The following is a 26,079-nucleotide window of genomic DNA, read 5'->3' on the forward strand; positions in this document are numbered from 1 at the left end:
TATAATGCAGGTGGCGACAATGTCGGGGGCGGCAGATTAGGGGTTAATAAGTGTAAGATTAGGGGTGTTTAGACTCAGGGTTCATGTTAGGGTGTTAGGTGCAGACATATTTTTTATTTCCCCATAGGAAACAATGGGGCTGCGTTAGGAGCTGAACACTGCTTTTTTGCAGGTGTTAGGTTTTTTATCAGCCAGCTCTGCCCCATTATTTCCTATGGGGAAATCGCGCACGAACACGTTTAGCCAGTTTACCGCTACCGTAAGCAACGCTGGTATTGAGATGAGATGTGGAGCTAAATTCTGCTCTACGCTGACCTTTTTGCGGCTAACTCCAGGTTTAAAAAAACCTGTAATACCAGCGTTGGCTTAAGGGAGCGGTGGAAAAAAAAAGGAGCGTTAGAGCCGCAAGCCTTACTGACAAAAACTCGTAATCTAGCCGCTTGCAACTGGAATAGCAATACTGTATATCTATTTTTTCTTGTACATTAAGCACTTTATGAGAGGACACTTCCTGCATTATTCAAACACATAAATGAAATGATCAGTTTGTTTTTATGGACGTATGCTAGGAAAAACAATTATGTATATATTTACATTTCTTTATTTTATTCTATCATGGTCATAGCATGGGGCTTCCAGAATTTAGTTAAGAGTCTCCAGAATTAACTGTTCTCCAGGTCTTTAGGAAATAATTAAACCCACCCTCCCCTTCACAATGGATACGAATATGCTGCATATAAAATATTTGTCTGACTGCTATGCAGTGTGACAGCTGGGCCCAATTAACTCTTCTTTTTTCCTTCTTGAAAACTCCCATGCATCATGTTTAAAGGGATAGTTTTTTTTCATGATTTAGATAGCGCATGTAATTTAAAAAAAAATTTATACCTATTTTCATTTTTTATTTGTTTTCTTGGTATCTTTTATTGAACAGCTGGGACATATGCTTAGGAGCTTGCTTATTTCTGGAGCACTATGTGGCAGCAGTTTTGCAATAATGTTATCTATTTGCTAATCTTATGTTTCTGACAGAGGGATTGCAGGCCAGGGGTCTGATCTAATGTATTCCTTGTTCGAGAGTAAACCTAGGTAGTCTCATTGGTGCTTAGGAGCATGCTTGTGTCTTTAGCACTTTATGGCAGCAGCGTTTGCAAAAATGTTTGTGCTATACATTGTTACAAACATGTTGCCATAGAATGTTAAATAAACATGCACTATCCTGAGCTCTTAGGTTTACTCTTGAACAAAGGATACTTAGATAATGAAGCAAATTTTATACTACAAGTAAAATCGTCTCTAAATTACTTCTATCATCAAATTTGCTTTGTTTGCATGATATTCTATGATATTGTTGAAGAGATACCTAGGTAGGTGTCTGGATCAGTGCATGGCAGGAAATAGTGCTGATATTTATTTTTAGTTGCTAATAGAAAATCTTCTTACAAAACTGCTGCTATTTATTGCCCCAGATGTGCACGCTCTTGATCTTATGTCCCTGCATTTCAGCAAAAGATACCAAGAGAACAAAGTAAAATTGATAATAGAAGTAAATTAGAATGTTGTTTAAACTCTCATGCTTCATCTGAATCACGAAAGAACATTTTTGGGTTTCATATCCTTTTAAAAAATTAAATTTTTGTTCTAAATGTACTACTGGCATCTGAAAAGGGGCAGCATCACTGATCTGTGTGCTGCCAAGGTCATGCCACATGTCATGCTACACCAACCCCTAGGGTTGCCACCTGTCCCTTAAAATACAGAACACTTATAAGTTAAACATCCTGCCGGGTGTGCAAGGAGGAATATGAATAGTGCTGTCCAGAAACACAATACATGTTCCTCCCTGCACACCCTGCAGCATGTGTAACTCATAAGTGTCCAGGAAAACATGGCTGATGTGGCAACCCTACCAACCTCCCAAGAATACTTAAAGGGACATGATATCCAAATGTTGAAGCATTCAAAAGTGATGCAGCATATCTGTAAAAAAATGACCAGAAAATATCACCTGATTGTCTCTATGTAAAAAGGAAGATATTTTACCTCAAATCTTGAGTAGCCACTTCTCATTGTAAAGGAACTTAAAGCAGCTAATCAGAATGCTAGTCCCGGCACTTGCAGGGAAGCATGGATCTGGCATGTGCAGGCACAGTCATTTTATTTTCCTACTCAGTTTAAATAAGTTTACTATGAAATCTCTGGAGATTTCACCAAAGCAAAACATCACCTCAGCTGATGCTGATTGGTTATTTTTTTTTTAACCTATAGTTAGACAGTAGCTGAAATATAACTGTTCACTGAACACTTACTATTGTGAGCTGAACACATTTTGAGGTAAAATACCTTCCTTTTCTACATATAAATGTCTATGTGATACAGTTGTGCTCATAAGTTTACATACCCTGGCAGAATTTATGATTTCTTGGCCATTTTTCAGAGAATATGAATGATAACACAAAAACCTTTCTTTCACTCATGATTAGTGTTTGGCTGAAGCCATTTATTATCAATCAACTGTGTTTACTCTTTTTAAATCATAATGACAACAGAAACTACCCAAATGACCCTGATCAAAAGTTTACATACCCTGGTGATTTTGGCCTGATAACATGCACACAAGTTGACACAAAGGGGTTTGAATGGCTATTAAAGGTAACCATCCTCACCTGTGATCTGTTTTCTTGTAATTAGTGTGTGTGTATAAAAGGTCAATGAGTTTCTGGACTCCTGACAGACCCTTGCATCTTTCATCCAGTGTTGCACTGACGATTCTGGATTCTGAGTCATGGGGAAAGCAAATGAATTGTCAAAGGATCTGCGGGAAAAGGTAGTTGAACTGTATAAAACAGGAAAGGGATATAAAAAGATATCCAAGGAATTGAGAATGCAAATCAGCAGTGTTCAAACTCTAATAAAGAAGTGGAAAATGAGGGGTTCTGTTGAAACCAAACCACGGTCAGGTAAATCGACTAAAGTTTCAGCCACAACTGCCAGGAAAATTGTTTGGGATGCAAAGACAAACCCACATATAACTTCAGGTGAAATACAGAACATGTGGTGTGGCTGTTTCAAGATGCACAATAAGGAGGCACTTGAAGAAAGATGGGCTGCATGGCCGAGTCGCCAGAAGAAAGCCATTACTACGCAAATGCCACAAAGTATCCCGCTTACAATACGCCAAACAGCACAGAGACAAGCCTCAAACCTTCTGGCACAAAGTCATTTGGAGTGATGAGACCAAAATTGAGCTTTTTGGCCACAACCATAAACGCTACATTTGGAGAGGAGTCAACAAGGCCTATGATGAAAGGTACACCATTCCTACTGTGAAACACGGAGGTGGATCGCTGATGTTTTGGGGATGTATGAGCTACAAAGGCACCGGAAATTTGGTCAGAATTGATGGCAAGATGAATGCAGTATGTTATCAAACAGAACGCCTCATTTTCCACTTCTTGATTAGAGTTTAAACACTGCTGATTTGCATTCTCAATTCCTTGGATATCTTTTTATATCCCTTTCCTGTTTTATACAGTTCAACTACCTTTTTCCCACAGATCCTTTGACAATTCTTTTCTTTCCCCATGATTCAGAATCCAGAAACGTCAGTGCAGCACTGGATGAAAGATGCAAGGGTCTGTCAGGAGTACAGAAACTCATTGACCTTTTATACACACACACTAATTACAAGCAAACAGATCACAGGTGAGGATGGTTACCTTTAATAGCCATTCAAACCCCTTTGTGTCAACTTGTGTGCATGTTATCAGGCCAAAATCACCAGGGTATGTAAACTTTTGATCAGGGTCATTTGGGTAGTTTCTGTTGTCATTATGATTTAAAAAGAGTAAACACAGTTGATTGATAATAAATGGCTTCAGCCAAACACTAACCATGAGTGAAAGAAAAGTTTTTGTGTTATCATTAATATTCTCTGAAAAATGGCCAAGAAATCATAAATTCTGCCAGGGTATGTAAACTTATGAGCACAACTGTATATTCTTGTCAACTTTTTACAGTTATACAGTTTGACATATATTTAGCATTCTGAAAGTTGACAGATATGATAATGCATTTAAAAAAAGATATGCTTTTTTATGTTATAAAAGTGTTTTTCTTCCTTTAGGACAAAGGGGAGTTCAACCCTTGTACTTCATATACTGCTGCACGAACAACTAATTACCAGCATTGCTTCTCCTGTCTCAGAACATAATGGTCTTGACATCTCCAATCTGGTGAAAGTAATGCGCAGTGAACTGTTGTCTAACTTCCTGACTGACTGGACAAATCAAAATTATTTTGTGAAATTTAAGAAGCCACCAACTGGTTCTGCTGCAAAATAACCTAGTTTTTCAATAGAAAAAAATGAAAATACACGCTAATGCGGGTTATTTAAATCTTTCACTGTTGATATTTTTATTTACCAAATGAATATGTTCTATAGCTAAAAAAAAACATGATTTTATTATTTTTGTGAAGAAACTTACAGATTACTTTCACACAAACGGGTTAAACATGGATCAATTAAAGATTCATATGGAATTCAAAGAAAAAATAAACACTGAACATTTCAAATATGTTCAGTGCAGTAATAACAGAATGTCAAGCAGAATTATTGACACTTTTTGGTACCAGTGATCTGAAAGAAAAAAGAAAAGCATGAGTTTTACCAGATGGAATTTTATAACGACAATATTTGGAATTTTTACCTTCTTGTTTGACATCGGAGCAGATTTCTGGATAGCCATGAAATATTTCCAGCAAGAACTTTACCTTTTTGGTTTGCTCACCATATTTTTCATGTTATTTTCGACAATTATAGTTCAAGTTTTTAGTTATATGTGGTTTAAAGATGATTGTGCCGAGGAGAGAAGTTTGAAATGGGTTCTAATTGTTCATCTTTTTCTTGCTGGAACCATATTAAGGTAAGTTAACACAAATTATATGGCTATTAAAGGGGCATTGTATTATTTTTTTTTATTTGTTTACCAGTTAATCGTAAACATTGCACATGCATTTCACAAGAAATGCTTATGCAATGCCACCCCCCTGCACATTCGCGGCCAATCGGCTGCTAGCAGGGGGTGTTAATCAAGTTAAGGAGCGACGGTCTTCCGACTGCTGCTTCTTAACTTCATTTTCTGGATCGCTAGAAACTTTGGTCGGATTAAGCAGCTATGTTTAACTCATGCTGCAGCCTATGCTGTTTGCTTTGACAGTGAAAACATACAGCTGGGGACAGAAGCTATCTGCCTTCATATGGTAAGGGAGCACTGATTTTGTCAATGTCGGATGCGGTGGTGTTGTGAGAGTTTTGGGAGGGAGGTGAGTGAGCAGTCCATCGCAGGAGGAGGGAAACATTTTGGTAAGGGAGGGGGAAGGACCGGTCACTACACTACAAAAAAGGAGAACATTTTAGGGTATGTGGGTCCTACACTATGATTGCTTGAAGGAGGTGAGGTGGGTATCCCTAAACTACAGAAAAAGAACCAAGAAGCTTTTACAACCATTTGTTTTATGACTACAATATTTGAGTGTAAATAACTTCAGTTTGAAAGCCAAAGTTTGGGGAAAAAATAACTTTTTTTTAAATATAATGGCATTTGACTGTCAAATGGTGGCTAGAAATATACCACAATGGATCTAGATCAATACCTTGGGTTGTCTACTTTAATAATTAATATATAGTATTGGGGGTCAATTTTGAGAATTTAGGTAGTTTTGCTATACCAAATGAGTTATCACATTGCATCATTTTAGACATAGCTGCAGATAAAAGACCTTTTTTTTTACAGTTGGAAAACAGGTTTTTGTGGAATGCGATAATAGCTAGTTGAAACTTGTCATCCACTGAAAGTTTTTTTATGACCCCCCCCCCAAACAAAATATAGTTTTCCTAGATAAACAAAGGCTCAATTTCTGTTTATACAGTGGTGTCAAAACTTCTAAAAAAAATTCCACTAATTTTGGCATGTTTTTCTGTGAAATACACAGTAGTGAAGAGGTTAAACCTTTGAAAACTTAATTATATCACTAAATGAACATTTAGAACATTAAATTTATGTCTTAATTTCCATCATTAAAAAAACAAAATGTTATTTGAACTTTTTCTACTTTCATTAAAAAACAAACACAACTTGGTTTATTAATGTGTGCAGTCAATATGTGTAAGAACTTTAACTTAAAATTAAAACAGTGCACACTGCCAAGAAATTGCATTTAAACAGAAAACTTTGGTTTTTCAACTGTTCCAGAATTTAAAAAAAGTAAAAGAATCCTTTGAAAAACTGTTTTCTGTATGATTGTTAATTGTTGGATTTCAAACCATTTTAAATGGGCTTGCATTTGAAAACCTGTCATTCCATTTTCAAGGGATTACTGATTAATTGAAATGAGCCCATTGTTGCCATAAATATACCTACCTAACCATCTAGTTGGTTAGACTGTGTAGATATTTATAAATGGGATAGTCCCTGTTGTAGACCATGTGATTGTTTAGTGTAGTGCAGTGGTTCCCAAATAGGGCAGCCTCCCAGCCCCCATCTCAGGCTCAGAGTTACAAGATCCTCTGGCAAGAACACTGACCGGCTGTGACTGGCAGTCTGAGCCTCCACCCTCCAAGTCTTGTGCTTGATCAGTTGCCTTCCCATTGCATAGTTTACAACAGCCACTCAGAGAGCCCCCCATGGCTGGCACTGACCAGTAGTTGTACCTGGCTGGTTCTGCTGCTGCGGTGGCCACCGCACCTGTACCCTCCACTTTGGATTTCACACTGACAGAGTGAGTGTCTCTGACTAACTAAGTAGTAAGAGGTATGGTATTAGGTAACATTTACAAATTTACACTCAAACGAAGCAAGGATTGTTTTTCCTTGATGACCGGCGTCCCCGGTTCCTCACTCTGTCACAGACGACTGACTAACAGCTACAGACAATCTCATAGACTTTGTTCAGCGCTACATTGAACTAGCTGCTGCCACCACCTCACATGTGCAATGCACTAGAAAGTTGTTACTCAGACTGGAGCCACATGACAGGATCTGACTTACTCATTACGTGATGTGCTACACTATTGGGTACGATTTTGTCACATGACAAACGTGGTAAGGTCGGACCCAATAGAAATTAATAAATAAAAAAATTTAGTTAACAGTGGAGCAGCCGGGGGCCTGGGGACAATGCGGTACAGACAGCACTATGCCTCGGACAGCAGCACAGACCCCTAAAATCGGGACTGTCCCGCGAAACAGTTGGGGAGTATGGGACTATTGCGTGACTTCAGAGCTCTGCTTAACTGTTATGCTCCAATAAAAAGTGTCACAAAGCACATAAAAAGTACAGTTACAATCATAATAACACCAATAAAAATTATTTAAAAAAAATATTGCATACAAAACTTATAAGTGCTCAAAGCTATGAGGTCTCAGGTGTTAAAAAAAAAAAAAGGGCTGCAAAGGGCCTTAACATAGAGAAACATACATATACATGTCAAAATATGTATATTTATGTGTGTGTGTAAATATATATATATATATATATATATATACATATATACAGTATGTGTCTCAAAATACACAAAAAGTAACAGCACTACTTAAGGTATCGCCTACATACGCACAAATACATATAATACAAAATATTTAGCACACCAAATGGATACAAAAGAATGTAATGAATTTTAATAATGTCATGAATACAAATATGCAAATATAGTAAGAGGTACCTAGCCTATCCTCATTCAGACTTGCATACAGCACATATGCGCTACTAACAAACGCACCACACAAATTTCCCTTAGACGCCAGAAACACGGGGCATCAAGCTCCATTCAGAGCTTGATACATATGCCCCATAGTGTAGATTGTTTCTTAATAAATGGAAGTAATGAAATAAGGCTTACCAGTGCTCCGTGATAACAGCGCAAGCTATGGAGGACTCTGACGCGTTAGAGGGTTCTCCCTCTTTAACAAGGTCTCATTCCTGTGTTTATTGTCTTTGTTGAGGGGCCCAAGAGCCCTAAACATTTTTTTTTTTTTTTAAAGTTTAAGCCAGACTGCTGATGTCATGTGACATGGGGGACACACGGGGGACACACACAGTCAGTCCTAATACTGTCACAGTCAAAAGTATTTGTGAGAAACTGTGCCAGTCCGTGCCGGTGTCATGTGACATTCCAAGCTAGTGCCATGTGCTGTTTTAGATGTGCACTGTACAGCACTGAATGCTAAGCCCTAACTTGGCATCCAGCCAATCCCACTGCATCAGAAAAAGTCCTGCTGGGGTTACCATTGTTACTAGGTAACTGCTCTGGTGGTGGGGTTTGTTTCTGGGTAGGGCTGACTATAGGCGCATTCAACAGAAAGCTGGAGTGGCAGGCACGTGAGGATTTGAGCACCTGTGCAGCTGCACACACTGCTCTCTTCAGTCTTGAGGCTGTGTGACTTGTCTGTATCCATGCAGCCTTGGGCAGACAGCATCCGGTCTGCTGGTCCCCTTATCCCTGCTCTTTCTGCTGTGGCCCTAAGATCAACTAACTGAAGTTTGTTAGGGGAACAGTGCTTTGTAGAAAGGTGTCAGTGGAAAGAATAAGTGAGTGTGCACACTCTCCTCCCCCATGCAGCATTGTTTAGGGCAGGATGAGAGGGAACTTGTTCCTAGCAAAGAAGTGACATGTGCTGCTGTGGCTGATGTATAGTGTCATGCTGATACTTCATACATTAAGGTAAGGTTTATTTTTATAGTCTTTTTTTTCTCTCTGTCTCAGATTTTACAGCTTCCCATAGTAGTTCTGCTGTTCCAGTCAGTAAATTTATATTTGTCTGCACCTCCATGCTTCCTCCTCAGTCTTTACCTTGCTTTGCTCCTGTTGGCTGCCCTAAATCTCTTTAACCAGCTAACCTCACACCAGAATCACATTCAAAAGCATATTAAATCCACAGTGGAGGAATTTATATATTTATTGACTTATTAGTACTGCTTAGGTCCAGTTTCACATATTGCAATTTAATGATGATCCACTGCTCGGCTAATATATATATATATTTTTTTAATAAATTGGTTTAGTTGTTTTTTTGGGATGTTGGGGTGGAGAGCGAAATTGCATGGGGGGGGGGCAAGAAAATGTTTGCCCAAGGTCCTGTCAATATCAAAGATTACCCTGCCTGCGGCAGAGATTCGTTGGCCATCAGATTTTGCAGATTAACTGCAAACGGCGGTATCGAAAGTGATCCATGTCTTACCAGGTTCTGCCTCGCGCAAGCGTAGGGTGTATTATGGCGGCCCGGCCCAGGGGTTTTCTACGCCTATGGATATATCAGAGGTGTTATACAATGACGAGGCCCACTCCGACTCTTCGGAGGAGGCCCCTTCTGGGTTGGAGTCCATGTCATCTAAACCTCCGCTACTCTGGAGGTTACGGAACCGAAGCTTCCAGAGGAACCTGCGATTCCTAAGCTTGTTAAGGTATATGAGGACAGGGTGGTGCCACAGGCCTTCCCGGTTCCTGTTAAGATGGCTAATATTATTAAATGAATGAATGGGAGCGATAAGCTTCTTCCTTTTCCCCTTCTTCTTCCTTTAAGAAACTGTTCCCCGTTCCGAAATCTCAGCTTGAGCTATGGGGTACAGTCCCTAAGGTGGATGGTGCTATCTCCACGCTCGTGGATAGTTCGTCATTTAAAGAGCCCATGGATAGAAAGCTGGAAAACATGTTAAGGAAGATGTTTCAACACACAGTATTTGCTTTTCAGCCGGCAGCCGCGGTTTCCAGAGCTGCGACATATTGGTGTGAATCCCTGTGTGAAATGGTCAATGGGGAGACTTCCATCGACGAGATACAGGATAAGATTAAGGCGCTGAAGATCGCCAATTCTTTCATCTGTGATGCCAATATGCAAATTATTCGCCTGAACGCTAAGTTGTCAGGTTTTTCCGTTTTTGCTCACAGGGCTCTGTGGCTAAAGTCTTGGTCTGCGAGCATGACCTCTAAGTCGAGGCTGTTGTCCCTGCCTTTTCAAGGAAAGATTCTGTTCGGTCCAGGATTAGATTCGATCATATCCACGGTTACGGGAGGCAAGGGGGCTTTCCTATCGCAGGATAAGAAGGCTAAGCCTAAGGGATCTACTTTTCGTCCTTTTCGTGTGGACAAGGCCCCGCACCAGCAGCCCACCATGAAAGCGGACCAGTCCAAGGGAACTTGGAAGCCGGCTCATTCTTGCAATAAGTCTCTGGACCAAGTAGGGGCAGATCATCTCTCTTCTCAGAAGCCTGGTTACAGGACGTTCAGGACCCTTGGGTTCTGGAGGTTGTCGCCCAGGGTTACAGTATAGGGTTCAGATCCCATCTGCCCAGGGGCAGATTCCTCCTGTCAAACCAGTCTTCAAGACCAGAAAAGAGAGAGGCCTTGCTAGAGTGTGTGAGGGATCTCTCCTCTCTCAGCGTTATTGTACCAGTACCCCTAGCAGAGAGAGGTCTAGGGTACTATTCAAATCTTTTTGTGGTTCCAAAGAAGGAGGGCACATTCCGCCCAATTCTGGACCTAAAGTGTTTAAACAAGTTTCTGAGTGTTCCATCGTTCAAAATTGAAACAATCAGAGCTATTCTGCCCCTAGTTCAAGAGGGACAGTTTATGACAATCATAGACTTGAAGGACGCTTACCTTCATGTGCCAATCCACAGGGACCACTTCAGGTTCCTAAGATTTGCGTTTCTGGACCAGTTTGTGGCCCTCCCCTTTGGTCTTGCGATGGCCCAAGAGTCTTCATGAAGGTTCTGGGGGCGCTACTTGCGGTGGCCAGAGCCAGAGGCATTGCTGTGGTGCCCTATCTGAATGATATCCTAGTCCAGGTGCCGTCGCTCAGTCTCGCAGAAGATCATTCAAGGGCTCTTCTTCTTTTGCTACAATCTCACTGTTGGAAGATCAACTCAGGAAAGAGTTCCCTGGTTCCCAGCAACAGGGTGGAGTTCCTGGGCACACTAATAGACTCTATGAAAATATTTATCACAGACCATAGACGCAGGAAGATTGCAACCTCTTGTCTTGCCCTTCAGTACTCCTCAAGCCCCTCAGTGGCTCAGTGTATGGAGGTGATCGGACTAATGGTTTCCAGCATAGATGTCATTCCATTCGCCAGGTTCCATCTCAGACCTCTTCAGACCTCTGTGCATGTTGAGACAGTGGAACGGCGATCATTCAGATCTATTACAGCAGATATCCATGGATGCTCGGACTCGGATCTCCCTCTCTTGGTGGATCCGTCCAGAGCAACTGTCCATGGGGAAATCCTTCTTGAGAACGTCCTGGGAAATTGTGACCACGGACGCAAGTCTGGCAGGATGGGGAGCTGTTTGGGGTGCCAGGATGGCACAAGGAAAATGGTCCTGAAAGGAGTCTCTCCTTCCGATAAATATTCTGGAACTCTGAGCAATCTACAATGCTCTGAAGGCATGGCCTCCTCTGGGGTCGTTCAGCTTCATTAGATTCCAGACCAACAACATTACCTTGGTGGCTTACATCAACCATCAGGGGGGTACGAGGAGCTCCCTAGCCATGAGGGAGGTGTCTCGGATCTTGGAGTGGGTGAAGTCCCACAGCTGCTCACTCTCAGCATTTCACATTCCAGGTATGGACAACTGGGAAGCAGACTTTCTCAGCAGGCAATCCTTCCATCCCGGGGAATGGAATCTTCACCCTAAAGTGTTTGCAGAGATTTGTCTCAGGTGGGGATCACCAGAGATAGATCTCATGGCGTCCAGACTCAATTGCAAGCTACCCCAATACGGGTCGAGGTCCGGGGATCCCCAGGCAGAGCTGATAGATGCCTTAGCTGTGCCTTGGGTGTTCAGCCTAGCTTACATTTTTCCACCGTTACTACTTCTATGTCAGGGATTTGGCTTGCTTGCTCTGTACCTTTAATTATCTGCCATGAGTCATCAAGCCCTGCCTACCAAGGTGATAAATCAGCTGTGTGTACAACGATCAGTGCTTAGTATTTTGTTAGCTAAACAGTATAGCAGCAGCACCACTGAGCTTTATTACTAAACCTCTACTTGATTTATTGCCTAAATCTACAACGTGTGAATTTCCCAACTAAGTCTGTTTATGGAAAACTTTGCAACATTGTTTCCATCGAAAGGATTCAGTTTGTTTCAACCACGCTGAGCTATTTCAGCTACTACCAGGAGACAGCTGATTGAACTGTGACTTTCTAACCTCTTTCTCTGCAATCAACCGTTACTTCCTGCTTCACAATCTCACTGTATATATTTGCACCGCAATGTTATTTGACCTTTGGAAGGTTATCTCAGATCCGTAGAAGCCGATACAGCCATCTGGAGAACTCCTCCCTCAAATTCCTTTCACTCTCAGTAGCCTGTCATTTTTTCTCTGCAGCAGTGAAAAGAGCACAGAAGCATTCAGGGTAAAAGTAACATCACTCGTTCTGTCCTGAATTTCTTAGTTAACATATTTGTGCTCTGACCTCAGTCACCTGAAGCTTGTATAAAACCCTGCTTTGTGTTAATTACTGCTTACAAGGAATTTGAATTAGCTTTACCTCTCAGCTAAACTTTGCAATTAATAATAATATCATACAAGTGAATCTTCTCAGACACTGATACCTTTACAGAGACATTCTCTCAGTAGCATACTGTCTTTTACATAATTGGTTTCTCAGAATAAATTCACTCTCACAATCCTGATTGTACTTCAACATCTCTGTGCAATCACATACTGAAGTGATACAAGTCAAACACTGTGTGTAATATCATTTTCAGTCAATATCTTCAGTTGAGCTTCGAACAGAAATCCTATTCCATTACATAATACTAAGCCTTCAACCATGGAGCCAGCGGATATACCTCAACTTGTCTACAACCTGACACAGAGAGTTGATCAGATTGCTCAGGCAGTGAGAGATCTACAAGTGGAGAACCAATCACTTAGAGAGATTATAAAAGATTCTATCGCCGTAAAGGCTACTCATGAGACACCACCTGAGCCTCTGGTGTCATTACCTGAACCATTTACCGGGAATAGAAAATTGTATAGGCAATTTAAAAACGCTTGCCATCTTCTTTTCAACATGAAACCCCGCAGTTACCCCACAGATAGAATCAAAGTTCTTACGGTCATCTCTTTCCTTAGAGGAGAACCTAGAGGATGGGCTGATAACCTCTGTGAACATCAGGATCCTATTATATCTTCTTTAGGGATCTTTTTTGATAATATGGATGAGTTATACCTCGATAAGGACATTCAATTATCATCAGAAGCCAAAATGAGAGACCTTAAACAAGGCAAGAGACCGGTAGAGGACTATATTACCGAGTTTAAACTCTATGCAACAGATTCATTATGGAGCCCAATTGCACTCCGAAATCAGTTCCGACTTGGCTTGGCTGAATCGTTGAAGGACGAACTAGCCAGAATCGACCTTCCTCCAACCCTAGAGGCCTTAATGAGAGTTGCCACGCAGATAGATAGAAGACTCCGAGAAAGGAGATCTGAACGTACTCATACTGAATCATTCTCAAGACCTACTACCTATAACCGGAGTCCCTCTACAACTGCTAGTCAACCTACACCTATGGAGATAGGAGTACTTAGAGGTCCCTTAACGGCAGAAGAGCGGTTCAGGAGAAAGGCAAAGAGTTTGTGTATGTACTGCGCAGATCCATCCCATACTGTCTCAGACTGTCCCATCCTCTCAAGGAATAAGAAACGTAAGTGTTCTTTTATTCATTCTACTCATCTATTTCAAGAAACAATAACTTACTGTAAACTATCTCTCTTATTACAGTGGGATCACAAAAGGATACACACTGAAGCCATAATTGACTCAGGAGCTTTCGGGAACTTCATTGATTCTGAAATTGTATCCACCAATAAAATTCCACTTGTGTTGAAAACAAAACCCTTGGTCATTTGAGTTATTGATGGGTCTACCATATCTAACGGACCTATCACACATCATACAGTACCACTTATGGTTGTTTCAGAAAAAGGCCATACTGAGTATATATCTTTTGATGTGTTGCCTTCACCACACTTTTCAGTTGTTCTAGGCATTTCCTGGCTTCAGCAACATGAACCTTCTATTAATTGGTCTACCTCACAGGTATGTTTTAATTCAGCATATTGTCATAGCACTTGTTTTCCACAGCAGTTTCTACTTCACTCTCTTACAGATTCATTGCCTATACCAGAAACTTATAAGGATTTCGAAGACGTCTTTAGCAAGACCGAAGCAGACTGTCTACCACCACATCGTCCATACGACTGCCCTATCCAGTTACAACCAGGTGCCACTATTCCCGTTGGACATGTTTACCCTCTCAGCCAACCTGAATTGGAACATCTCAAGACCTACTTGGAGGAGAATTTGAAAAAAGGTTTTATCAGGGTATCCACTTCTCCAGCAGGTGCGGGTATGTTCTTTGTGAAGAACAAAGATGATTCTCTCCGTCCCATAATCGACTATAGGGAGCTCAATAAAAGAACTATAAAGAACCGCTACCCTTTACCATTGATACCAGAGATGATAGAACGACTGTCTGATGCAACCATTTATACCAAACTCGATCTCAGAGGGGCGTACAATCTGGTTCGTATTCGTGAGGGAGACGAATGGCTCACTGCTTTTCGGACGAGATATGGCTTATTTGAATACCTGGTAATGCCATTTGGGCTATGCAATGCCCCTGCCACCTTCCAACATTTTGTCAATGACATTTTCCGGGACTTGCTTGATATCTGTTTAGTAGTCTATCTTGACGACATCCTTATATACTCCAAAACACTAGAAGAACATGAGAAGCATGTCCGGTGGGTCCTCTCCAGACTACGAGTACATAAACTGTACGCAAAATTGGAAAAATGTCAATTTCATTGTAACCGTATATCCTTTCTGGGATATGAGATCTCTCCAACTGGTATTAGTATGCAACATAAAAAAGTAGAGACCGTTTTGGATTGGCCTGAACCGACTACTAAAAAGGAGCTACAGAGATTCCTTGGTTTCTCGAACTATTACCGGAAGTTTATCAAAGATTTCTCTAAAGTAGCTAAACCCCTCACACAACTCACCAGTGCATCAAAGCCTTTCTCCTGGACCAAGGAAGCTTCTTCAGCTTTTAACTTCCTAAAGTTCAGCTTTTCTACAGCTCCCATTTTACGTTTTCCTAATCCGGATATTCAATTTATACTTGAAGTCGATTCCTCTGATTTCGCCATCGGAGCTGTTCTTTCACAAAGACAATCCCTTACTGAACTCCTCCATCCGGTATCATTCTATTCAAAGATTATGACTTCAGCTGAAATGAACTACAGTATAGGTGACAAGGAGCTTCTAGCCATCCGAAGAGCACTTGAGAACTGGAGACATCTTTTGGAAGGAGCAAAATACCCCATAACTATATATACGGATCATAAAAATCTCCAATACTTGCAGAACAACAAAACCTTATCAGCAAGACAGGTTCGATGGTGTCTCTTCTTTGCCAGATTCGATTTCCATATAATTTATCGTCCCGCTAGGAAAAATGGGAAGGCTGACGCTTTATCAAGGTTATATACAAAACCTCCACAGATGAACCAGTCAACTCCTATAATACCCTCTGATCGATTCATTGGATTCACCTCAAAACTCCTAACCGATATAAAAAGATCTACACTGGATGACAAAGAGATACCCCAAACCCACTTAACAGAGAAAGATGGTATTTACTACCACAACAATCAGATATATATACCGTACAGCCTAAGATCTTTACTTCTAAAATACCATCATGATTCCCCAATGTCAGGACATCCAGGGGTAAATCGCACGATAGAACTCCTACAAAGGAATTACTGGTGGCCTAAAATGAAACAAACGGTTCAGAGATACATAAAATCCTGCATAGTATGCACCACTGCAAAATCAGAAAGACACCGACCATACGGCCTCCTCATGCCACTCCCAATAGCAAACAGACCATGGGAACAAGTCTCGATGGATTTTATTGTTGAGTTACCATCATCTCAAAGACATAATACTATTTTGGTTGTAGTTGATACCTTCACCAAAATGGGACATTTCATTCCCTTTCAAAAACTGCCTACTTCCTCAGAAACTGCCAAACTTTTCTTAGACAATGTCGTAAGATTACATGGAACACCAAAACGGATCATCAGTGATAGAGGTACCCAATTTACCTCTCGCTTCTGGACAAAACTTTGCATGCTATTAAAAATTGACCACCGATACAGCACCTCTTTCCACCCTCAGACCAACGGTCAAACCGAGAGGGTAAATCAGTGGTTGGAGGAATATCTACGTTGTTTTTGTAGTCAACAGCAGGATCAGTGGTTAGAATTTCTACCCATGGCAGAATATGCCTACAATAGCTTAACAAACTCTTCCATCAAGACTTCACCGTTTTATGAAAACTATGGTTATCATCCATCATTTTTTCTAAACTCAGATCTTGCAAGCGACTCTCCACCTTTGGAAGATTTCAGTAGAAAGTTAACCGACAATTTCTCCAGGATCAAACAAAACATCCAAAAAGCACAAGACAACCATAAACGGTTTTATGATCTAAGGAGAAGAACTCCTCCACTTTATTCTGTGGGCGATAAGGTCTGGCTCTTTACTAAGAATCTACGGCTACAAATACCTTCTAAAAAATTCACTCATCGATACATTGGACCTTTTCCAATCCTTAAAGTGATTAATGATAATGCAATCACTTTGGAACTACCCCCAACCTTACGCGTACATCCAACGTTCCACGTTTCTCTCGTAAAACCTTACCTGTTCACTAGGGTAACTGATCCTGTTCTTCCCCCTATCTTATCTAGTGGTGATACTGAAGATTACGAAGTGGAATCAATACTGGATTCACGTTGGCGTGCATCTAATCTGGAATATCTAATTAGATGGAAAAATTACCCCCCTGAAGACGATTCATGGGAACCAGCTTCTAACATCACTGCACCCAGACTCATTTCGCTATTTCATCGCCGTAATCCTGAAAGACCTAAGCCTCGAGCTGTGGGACAGCTCGCTTGAGGAGGGGGTAATGTCAGGGATTTGGCTTGCTTGCTCTGTACCTTTAATTATCTGCCATGAGTCATCAAGCCCTGCCTACCAAGGTGATAAATACTAAACTAGTATAGCAGCAGCACCACTGAGCTTTATTACTAAACCTCTACTTGATTTATTGCCTAAATCTACAACGTGTGAATTTCCCAACTAAGTCTGTTTTTGGAAAACTTTGCAACATTGTTTCCATTGAAAGGATTCAGTTTGTTTCAACCACGCTGAGCTATTTCAGCTACTACCAGGAGACAGCTGATTGAACTGTGACTTTCTAACCTCTTTCTCTGCAATCAACCGTTACCTCCTGCTTCACAATCTCACTGTATATATTTGCACTGCAATGTTATTTGACCTTTGGAAGGTTATCTCAGATCTGTAGAAGCCAATACAGCCATCTGGAGAACTCCTCCCTCAAATTCCTTTCACTCTCAGTAGCCTGTCATTTTTTCTCTGCAGCAGTGAAAAGAGCACAGAAGCATTCAGGGTAAAAGTAACATCACTCGTTCTGTCCTGAATTTCTTAGTTAACATATTTGTGCTCTGACCTCAGTCACCTGAAGCTTGTATAAAACCCTGCTGTGTGTTAATTACTGCTTACAAGGAATTTGAATTAGCTTTACCTCTCAGCTAAACTTTGCAATTACTAATAATATCATACAAGTGAATCTTCTCAGACACTGATACCTTTACAGAGACATTCTCTCAGTAGCATACTGTCTTTTACATAATTGGTTTCTCAGAATAAATTCACTCTCACAATCCTGATTGTACTTCAACATCTCTGTGCAATCACATACTGAAGTGATACAAGTCAAACACTGTGTGTAATATAATTTTCAGTCAATATCTGCAGTTGAGCTTCGAACAGAAATCCTATTCCATTACATTCTCACAGGAGTGAGCTTCGGCCATTCTGATTGCTCCATCATGGCCGTGGAGGACGTGGTTTGCGGATCTGGTGGGAATGTCATCCTCTCCACCATGGAGGTTACCCTGTCGCAAGGATCTGCTGGAACAGGGCCCCTTTCAATATCGAAATCTCGATTCTCTGAGACTGACTGCGTGGAGATTGAACGCCTAGTCTTGGCCAAGAGAGGCTTTTCTGAAAGTGTGATTGATATGCTAATTCAGGCAATTAAGCCTCGCATCTACCATAAGGTGTGGAGGACTTACTTGTCCTGGTGTGAGAAGCATGGATATCCTTGGTATAAAGTGAAGGTATCCAGGATTCTGTCCTTTCTCCAAGATGGTTTGAAGAAGGGTCTTGCCGCCAGTTCCTTAAAGGGACAGATTTCAGCATTATCAGTCTTATTGCATAGAAGACTCGCTGAGCTCCCTGACATCCAATCTTTTGTTCAGGCTCTGTCTAGAATAAGGCCTGTCTTTAGACAGTCTGCTCCCCAATGGAGCTTAAACTTGGTCCTTAAGGTATTGCAGAGGGTTCTGTTTGAGCCTATGCATTCCATTGACATTAAGATTCTGTCCTGGAAAGTTCTCTTCCTGTTTGCCATTGCCTCGGCATGGAGAGTATCTGAACTGGCTGCCTTGCAACGTGAGCCTCCTTATCTGGTTTTTCATGCGGATAAGGCTGTGCTTCGCACTGGTTTGGGGTTTCTTCCCAAGGTGGTGACTAACCGTAACATCAATCAGGAAATATTTGTTCCTTCTTTATGTCCTAACCCTTCTTCTTCCAAGGAGAGGTTATTTCATAACCTGGATGTGGTCCTTGCCTTAAAGTTCTATCTTCAGGCTACAAAGGATTTCAGACAGTCTACATCTCTTTTTGTGGTGTATTGAGGGAAGCGCAAGGGGCAGAAGGCCTCTTCTACTTCTGTGTCCTTTTGGTTGAGGAGCTTGCTTCACTTGGCCTATGAGACAGCGGGACATAAGCCTCCTCAAAAGGATCATGGCTCATTCAACTAGAGCTGTGGCTCTGTCTTGGGCCTTCAAGAATGAGGCCTCTGTGGAGCAAATTTGTAAGGTGGCTACCTGGTCCTCCTTACATACTTTTACAAAGTTTTACAAATTTGACATTTTTTTTGGGAGAAAGGTTTTGCAGGCTGTGGTGCCCTCAGATTAGGGTCCGCCCTTTACCCTCCCGGTTTCATTCAGTGTCCTCTAGAGCTTGGGTATATGTTCCCAACAGTAATGAATGAAGCTGTGGACTCTCCTCCCCTTTAGATGGAAAACATAATTTTTGCTTACCTGATAATTTAATTTCCATCGAGGGGAGTAGAGTCCACGACTACCGCCCGTATCTCCGATGGGCGGACCTAATTTTAATTTATCTTCTGGCACCATTTATACCCTGATATTTATCCTACTGTTCCTTGTTCCCTCGGCAGAATGACTGGGGGATGAGGGGAGTTAGGGAGGTATTTAAGCCTTTGGCTAGGGTGTCTTTGCCCCCTCCTGGTGGCCAGGTTCTTAATTCCCAACAGTAATGAATGAAGCCGTGGTCTCTCCTCCCCTCGATGGAAATGAAATTATCAGGTAAGCATAATTTATGTTTTTACAGACACAAGGTGTCAAGGGTCCTAAGCTTTTTGCTTATTCTGAATTTGATGCAGAAAGAATAGCCACTTTATGTACTGGAAATAGGTATTTCCTTAATAATGAGCAGAGTTGTAATGAGCCAGTCTCTTTGGAACATATAAGCAAAGAGCGGATTATGTATGATTTACATTCAGTCACATTACCTTAATATTACAGACAGAAGAGAATACCAAGGGGTATTAGGAGTCATTTACATCCCACCCTTTTTAGAGAGAATATTGAGTATTGCGATAAATTTGAAGGCATTTTGAATAAGTGCTCATATGACATCATGATTCTCACAATTTAATTTATACAGAAAGAATTACCTAAGATACAAGCTGAGATTGATACATTAGAAGCTACAATGCAGACACAGAAAACCGAAAATGAATTTAGGAATTTGAAAACAAAATTGGAGGAAGATTTAACTAATTTCAAGAGACAACTAGAAAGTAAGAAATATAAAAAATTCCAAAGAGATTTGACAGATTATCAGAATAATAGGGTTTATAAATGGAGAAACCCGGATTTTGTACCATTTAGGAGAGACAATAGAAGAATTCCCAAACAGAGTGAGTTTTTGGGTGAATCCTCATCAGACAGTGATAGGAGTGACTCTTCTCAATATTCCTCACAGCATTTTTCTACCAGGGGCCGAAGCTCCAGGGGCCGAAGCTCCAGGGGCTTCAGGAGAAGAGGCAGAGACGAGAGGGGGTGTAAACATAAGCGAGGCAGGTCATTCAAGATACAGAATGACAACAACAAGAACAAGAGAAAAGTCGTAAAACTGACGGTGATAAACTTGTAGTGAATATCTCTAGTAAGAAATTTGATGGCGAGTCCTTACAGATCTTACACAAAGGTTTATCCTATATTCCATCGAGTAAGCCCAATTTTTTTTAAATTGAGTGTAATTTGCAAGGGTTCTACAGGCAATTACGCCTGAAGAGCTTTTTTGTAAACAATCCATTGCAAATAAATAAGGATATAATGGAAGATTCTCTCTTTCAATTCCATTTGAGATGCCTTAAACCCAAAAGTAAATTTAATCCCCCTCCCACTAATTCTTCGGTAGAGGCTTTTATTACTCTGGTCAAGAGGGATTTTAAAAAAAATGAGAAGAAAATGTAATTATAGACAACAGCATAAGTTGACAATGTCACAAAGAGCACTTATTAGAGATATTCAGACGGATAAAGATATAATTTTGAAACCAGCGGACAACGGCGGTGCCCTGGTCATCATGGACAGGGATAAGTACAGAATTGAAATATTACGTCAATTACGAGATAAGGAAAATTATAAGGTGATATCCTTTGATCCCACCAATAGAATTCAAAAAAAGATTATGGCAACAGTAGAATCAGCAAATGAAAGAGATTTAATTACAACACAACAAGCAACATTTTTAATTAAATTGTATCCCATAATCCCATTATTTTACATATTGCCCAAGATTTATAAAAATCTAAGTGATCCACCTAGGTGTCCCAGGGACAGACTCAATATTCCAGTCTATTGCGATATTTGTAGATAATTTAATCAGACCCCTATTGAGGAGTGTCTCTTTGTATCTTCAAGACACTACAGACTTTCTGATTAAAATGGCATCTCTGCGATTATCGCTGAATAGTATAGTAGTCACAATGGATATTTCCAGCCTGTATTCTTGTATCCCACATAATCTGGGCATAGGGGGTGTCTTCTATTACATTGAGAAAGAGGGATTATATACTCCCTCTGAACGAGGATTGATCAAAGATTTGCTGGAGATCATCCTATCTGAGAACTATTTCATGTTTGAGGACACCTTATATGTCCAGATTCGGGGCACCGTGATGGGCTCTAATATCGCCCACACATATGCAAATTTATTTGTGGGACGATTTGAGGAGCAGAATGTCTATATGGAGGATATGTACAGAGACTGTGTACTAGGTTGGTACAGATATATAGACAACATATTCTTCATATGGACAGGGGACTTATTTTCTTTTAACTAATTTGTGGACAGCTTAAATCATAAAACTGACTTTCTTAAGTTTACTATGGAGCATAACACAGAGAGAGTGAGTTTTTTTGACACATTGGTTATTAAAAAAGGTGACACACTGGAATGTGACATTTTTAGTAAAGCCACAGACAGAAATAACTTATTGTCATTTAATAGCTTTCACCCGCCAGCAAAGATTAAAAGCCTACCTTACAGTCAATTATTAAGAACAAAGCGGATTGTTACAGATCCTATGAAAGCCCAGCTTAGGCTAGACCAGATGGCCAATAAATTCAAAGCTAGGGGCTACCCTGAGACAGTTGTGCTAGGTAATCTTGCAAGAGTACAACAGATAGACAAACTTTGTTATCTCCTAGACAAAGAACTGATCTTAAATTTTCTGTTCCCTTGGTCACTCAATATGGCTTGCACAGTAGGAAACTAAGATCTATGATATTGAAACACTGGTACTTATTGCAAAAGGGTCCCCAAACATCTGAAGTATTTAAATATCCCCCACTTTTTTCATATAAAAGGAATGGGAACCTTAGGGATGATTTTGTGAGGGCAGATTTGGGTTCTACTAATCCGACCCCAATCCTTCCCTTGTTACAATTACGCACAATGCAATTCCCTTATTAAAGGTGATTATGTGACACAACCTCATACTGGATGTAAGATTGGGAGTAAAAATACATATACTTGTAACTCGAGTTACGTTATATATGTCATTAAATGCCCATGTGGGCTGGCATATGTGGGTGGCGAAGATTTTGACGCCCCTGTTGCACATCATTTTTTTTACCCATTCACACAATAAGAGTCAACTTAGGTTTCAAATTGTTAATGATGCTCCACCTCCCAGAAGAGGGGGTGATGGGCAAAAGATTATTTTTCGTAAGGAAGCCCAATGGATTAGGAACCTAGATACTTTTACACCTAGGGGGCTGAACAGAGATATCCTCTGTTTTTTTGTTGTTGTATAAAGTCACTTTGTGTACTCCTAAAATCAGATATTCCATATATGTGTATATGAAATTAGTTTCCGTTCAAATTACGATTGTTATTGTATTGGGGGCATTCCATTTGGGAATAGGATGCTCAGTTATTGTTTCAGAAATAGACAGGTTCAGGTTCAATATGAACATTTCTGCATGCATGTTCTGTATTGATTGCAGAGATATATTGGGAATTGATAGTCACCCTTAGTAGCGATATTCATGAGATGTAATCACTCTGCTCATTGATGAATATTATGTATTTTCACATTGTATATAAAGTGTTTTACAATGGTGTTCACTGTGTATAGGTTTAAAGATTGCGCAAATGGTTTGCACGTAAGAAAGGTGTGTTTCTGCTACCCAATCAAATGCTGCATATGAACTATATTAAGGAGGTGGATACTATGACGTAGTATACTCCTTGAGAAAGGGTGGAGTCCAGAAACGCGTGTCGGAGTGTGTTACCTAGGTGGTCATTCTAAACTTGCCGTGTTTACAGGTCTCCTTGTCAGGGCTTCTCCTATATTTAAAAGATTGAACCAGCCGACGGAAGTGGAAGATTGGTGCAGAGCATCACGCTCACTGAGCGTACCTTAGCGGGACCAGTGTGGTTATTGTCCAACTCTAAGAAGTGGAACCCGTACAGAGGATCAACAGGAGTATAAGCAAGTATACCCCCTGATTATTACATGGACTGTGATACCTAAGGGTGGTTTATACACTGTAGTCGACATGCTCACTACTAGCTTTGCACTATACGCCAGTTTCACACAAGCTTAAATAGAGGCTGTTATACAGTCTTGTGGCGCTGCCACTCCTAATACGGACTGGGGAGTATCTAATATACAACAGGGCTCTGTTATACACCTTTTATCTGTGGGGTGTGAGGCCCAGGAGGAGAGGATTGCCCTAGACCTAGACACACAGTATTTCTCTTGTAAGATGTATCGAGTCCACGGATTCATCCTTTACTTGTGGGATATTCTCCTTCCCAACAGGAAGTGGCAAAGAGAGCACACAGCAGAGCTGTCCATATAGCTCCCCCTCTAGCTCCACCCCCCAGTCATTCTCTTTGCCGGCTCTAAGCAATCGGAAGGGTAAAGTGAATGTAGTGTTACAAATGTTTTTCCTCCGTTTCCTCTCCTTCCTCGTCTGGTTGCCAGAATCAAGCAGGAGAGGGCTTCGGTGATTCTAATAGCGCCTGCGTGGCCACGCAGGACCTGGTATGCAGACCTAGTGGATATGTCATCTGTTCCACCATGGACACTGCCAATGAGGCAGGACCTTCTAATACAAGGTCCTTTCAAACATCCAAATCTAATTTCTCTGCGTCTGACTGCTTGGAGATTGAACAAATAATTCTATCAAAGCGTGGTTTCTCTGAGTCGGTTATTGATACCCTGATTCAGGCTAGAAAGCCTGTCACCAGGAAAATCTACCATAAGATTTGGCGAAAACATCTTTTTTGGTGCGAATCCAAGGGTTACTCATGGAGTAAGATTAGGATTCCCAGGATATTGTCCTTTCTCCAAGAAGGATTGGAGAAAGGTTTATCAGCTAGTTCCTTAAAAGGACAGATATCTGCTTTGTCTATTCTTTTACACAAACGTCTGGCAGAGGTACCAGACGTTCAAGCGTTTAGTCAGGCTTTAGTCAGAATCAAGCCTGTTTATAGACCTGTGGCTCCGCCATGGAGTCTGAATTTAGTTCTTTCAGTTCTGCAAGGGGTTCCATTTGAACCTTTACATTCCATAGATATTAAGCTTTTATCTTGGAAAGTTTTGTTTTTGGTAGCTATCTCTTCTGCTCGAAGAGTTTCAGAGTTATCTGCTTTACAGTGTGATTCACCTTACCTGCTTTTCCATGCAGATAAGGTAGTTTTGCGTACCAAACCCGGTTTTCTTCCTAAGGTTGTGTCTAATAAGAATATTAACCAGGAAATTGTTGTTCCTTCTCTGTGTCCTAATCCTTCTTCGAAGAAGAAACGTCTGTTACACAATCTTGATGTGGTTCGTGCTTTAAAGTTCTATTTACAAGCAACTAAGGATTTCAGACAAACAACTTCATTGTTTGTTATCTATTCTGGTAAGAGGAGAGGTCAGAAGGCGACTGCTACCTCTCTTTCCTTTTGGCTGAAAAGCATCATCCGTTTGGCTTATGAGACTGCTGGCCAGCAGCCTCCTGAAACAATTACTGCTCATTCTACCAGAGCAGTGGTTTCCACATGGGCTTTTAAAAATGAGGCTTCTGTTGAACAGATTTGTAAGGCAGCGACTTGGTCTTCGCTGCATACTTTTTCCAAATTTTACAAATTCGATACTTTTGCTTCTTCAGAGACTATTTTTGGGAGAACGGTTTTACAAGCAGTGGTGCCTTCCGTTTATGGTACCTGTCTTGTTCCCTCCCTTCATCCGTGTCCTAAAGCTTTGATATTGGTATCCCACAAGTAAAGGATGAATCCGTGGACTCGATACATCTTACAAGAGAAAACAGAATTTATGCTTACCTGATAAATTACTTTCTCTTGTGATGTATCGAGTCCACGGCCCGCCCTGGCTATTAAGTCAGGTAGTTTTTTTGTTTAAACTACAGTCACCACTGCACCCTATGGTTTCTCCTTTTTCTTCCTAACCTTCGGTCGAATGACTGGGGGGTGGAGCTAGAGGGGGAGCTATATGGACAGCTCTGCTGTGTGCTCTTTTTGCCACTTCCTGTTGGGAAGGAGAATATCCCACAAGTAAAGGATGAATCCGTGGACTCGATACATCACAAGAGAAAGTAATTTATCAGGTAAGCATAAATTCTGTTTTTCACTTGATACTAGAACAGCTGGGGAATGGACTTTGTAACAAGCTTCAATCAAGCTATGTGTATCGTTTCACTATATGTGGATTACAAAGCATCTTTGAGCCCTTGTGTCTGTTCTATTTTTTCACATTTGAACTGTGAACTATTTGGAAAAGACGACTATATTTGCTTTCCCTTTAGGGATGCCTAAAATAAATTTGTGTGGTGCGTTTGTTTGTAGCGCGTATGTGCTGTATGCAAGTCTGAATGAGGATAGGCTAGGTACCTCTTACTATATTTGCATATTTGTATTCATGAAAGTATTAAAATTTCATTTGGTGTGCTGAGTATTTTGTATTTTTATATATATACTGTATATATATATATATATATATATATATATATATATATGTGTGTGTGTATAAATATGTATGTATGTGTGTGTGTATATATATATTCAATATATATATATATATATATATATATTATATATATATATATATATATATATATATATATATATATATATAATTTGTGTATATATATATATATATATATGGTGAACAGGGTTTGTTCTAATAGCGCTTGCAGAAGATGTTCCTCATATGCATATGGTGGAGAGAATACAAGAAGACAAATATCCCAAATGAGTAATAGATCAAATAAATGCTAATAAAT

General features: G+C 40.5%; 1 protein-coding gene and 1 long non-coding RNA gene across 3 annotated transcripts in view; both read left to right on the top strand.

Annotated features, from left to right (window-relative positions):
* The window catches only part of XKR9 (XK related 9), a 157,694-nt gene that overhangs the window by 15,392 nt on the left and 116,223 nt on the right, over nucleotides 1–26,079 (top strand). For both annotated transcript variants that reach the window (XM_053715115.1, XM_053715116.1), the window contains exon 2: nucleotides 4,127–4,925. In XM_053715115.1, coding sequence (XP_053571090.1) covers nucleotides 4,660–4,925 — 266 coding nt within the window. In that variant the 5' untranslated portion in view covers nucleotides 4,127–4,659. The remainder of the gene's footprint in view (nucleotides 1–4,126; nucleotides 4,926–26,079) is intronic.
* Nucleotides 13,549–13,912, top strand: LOC128660991 (uncharacterized). Its single transcript, XR_008402599.1, has 2 exons — nucleotides 13,549–13,721; nucleotides 13,799–13,912. It is a non-coding gene; the product is annotated as an uncharacterized LOC128660991 (long non-coding RNA).

This window comes from Bombina bombina, chromosome 5, assembly GCF_027579735.1.
Source record: "Bombina bombina isolate aBomBom1 chromosome 5, aBomBom1.pri, whole genome shotgun sequence".
NCBI lineage: Eukaryota > Metazoa > Chordata > Amphibia > Anura > Bombinatoridae > Bombina > Bombina bombina.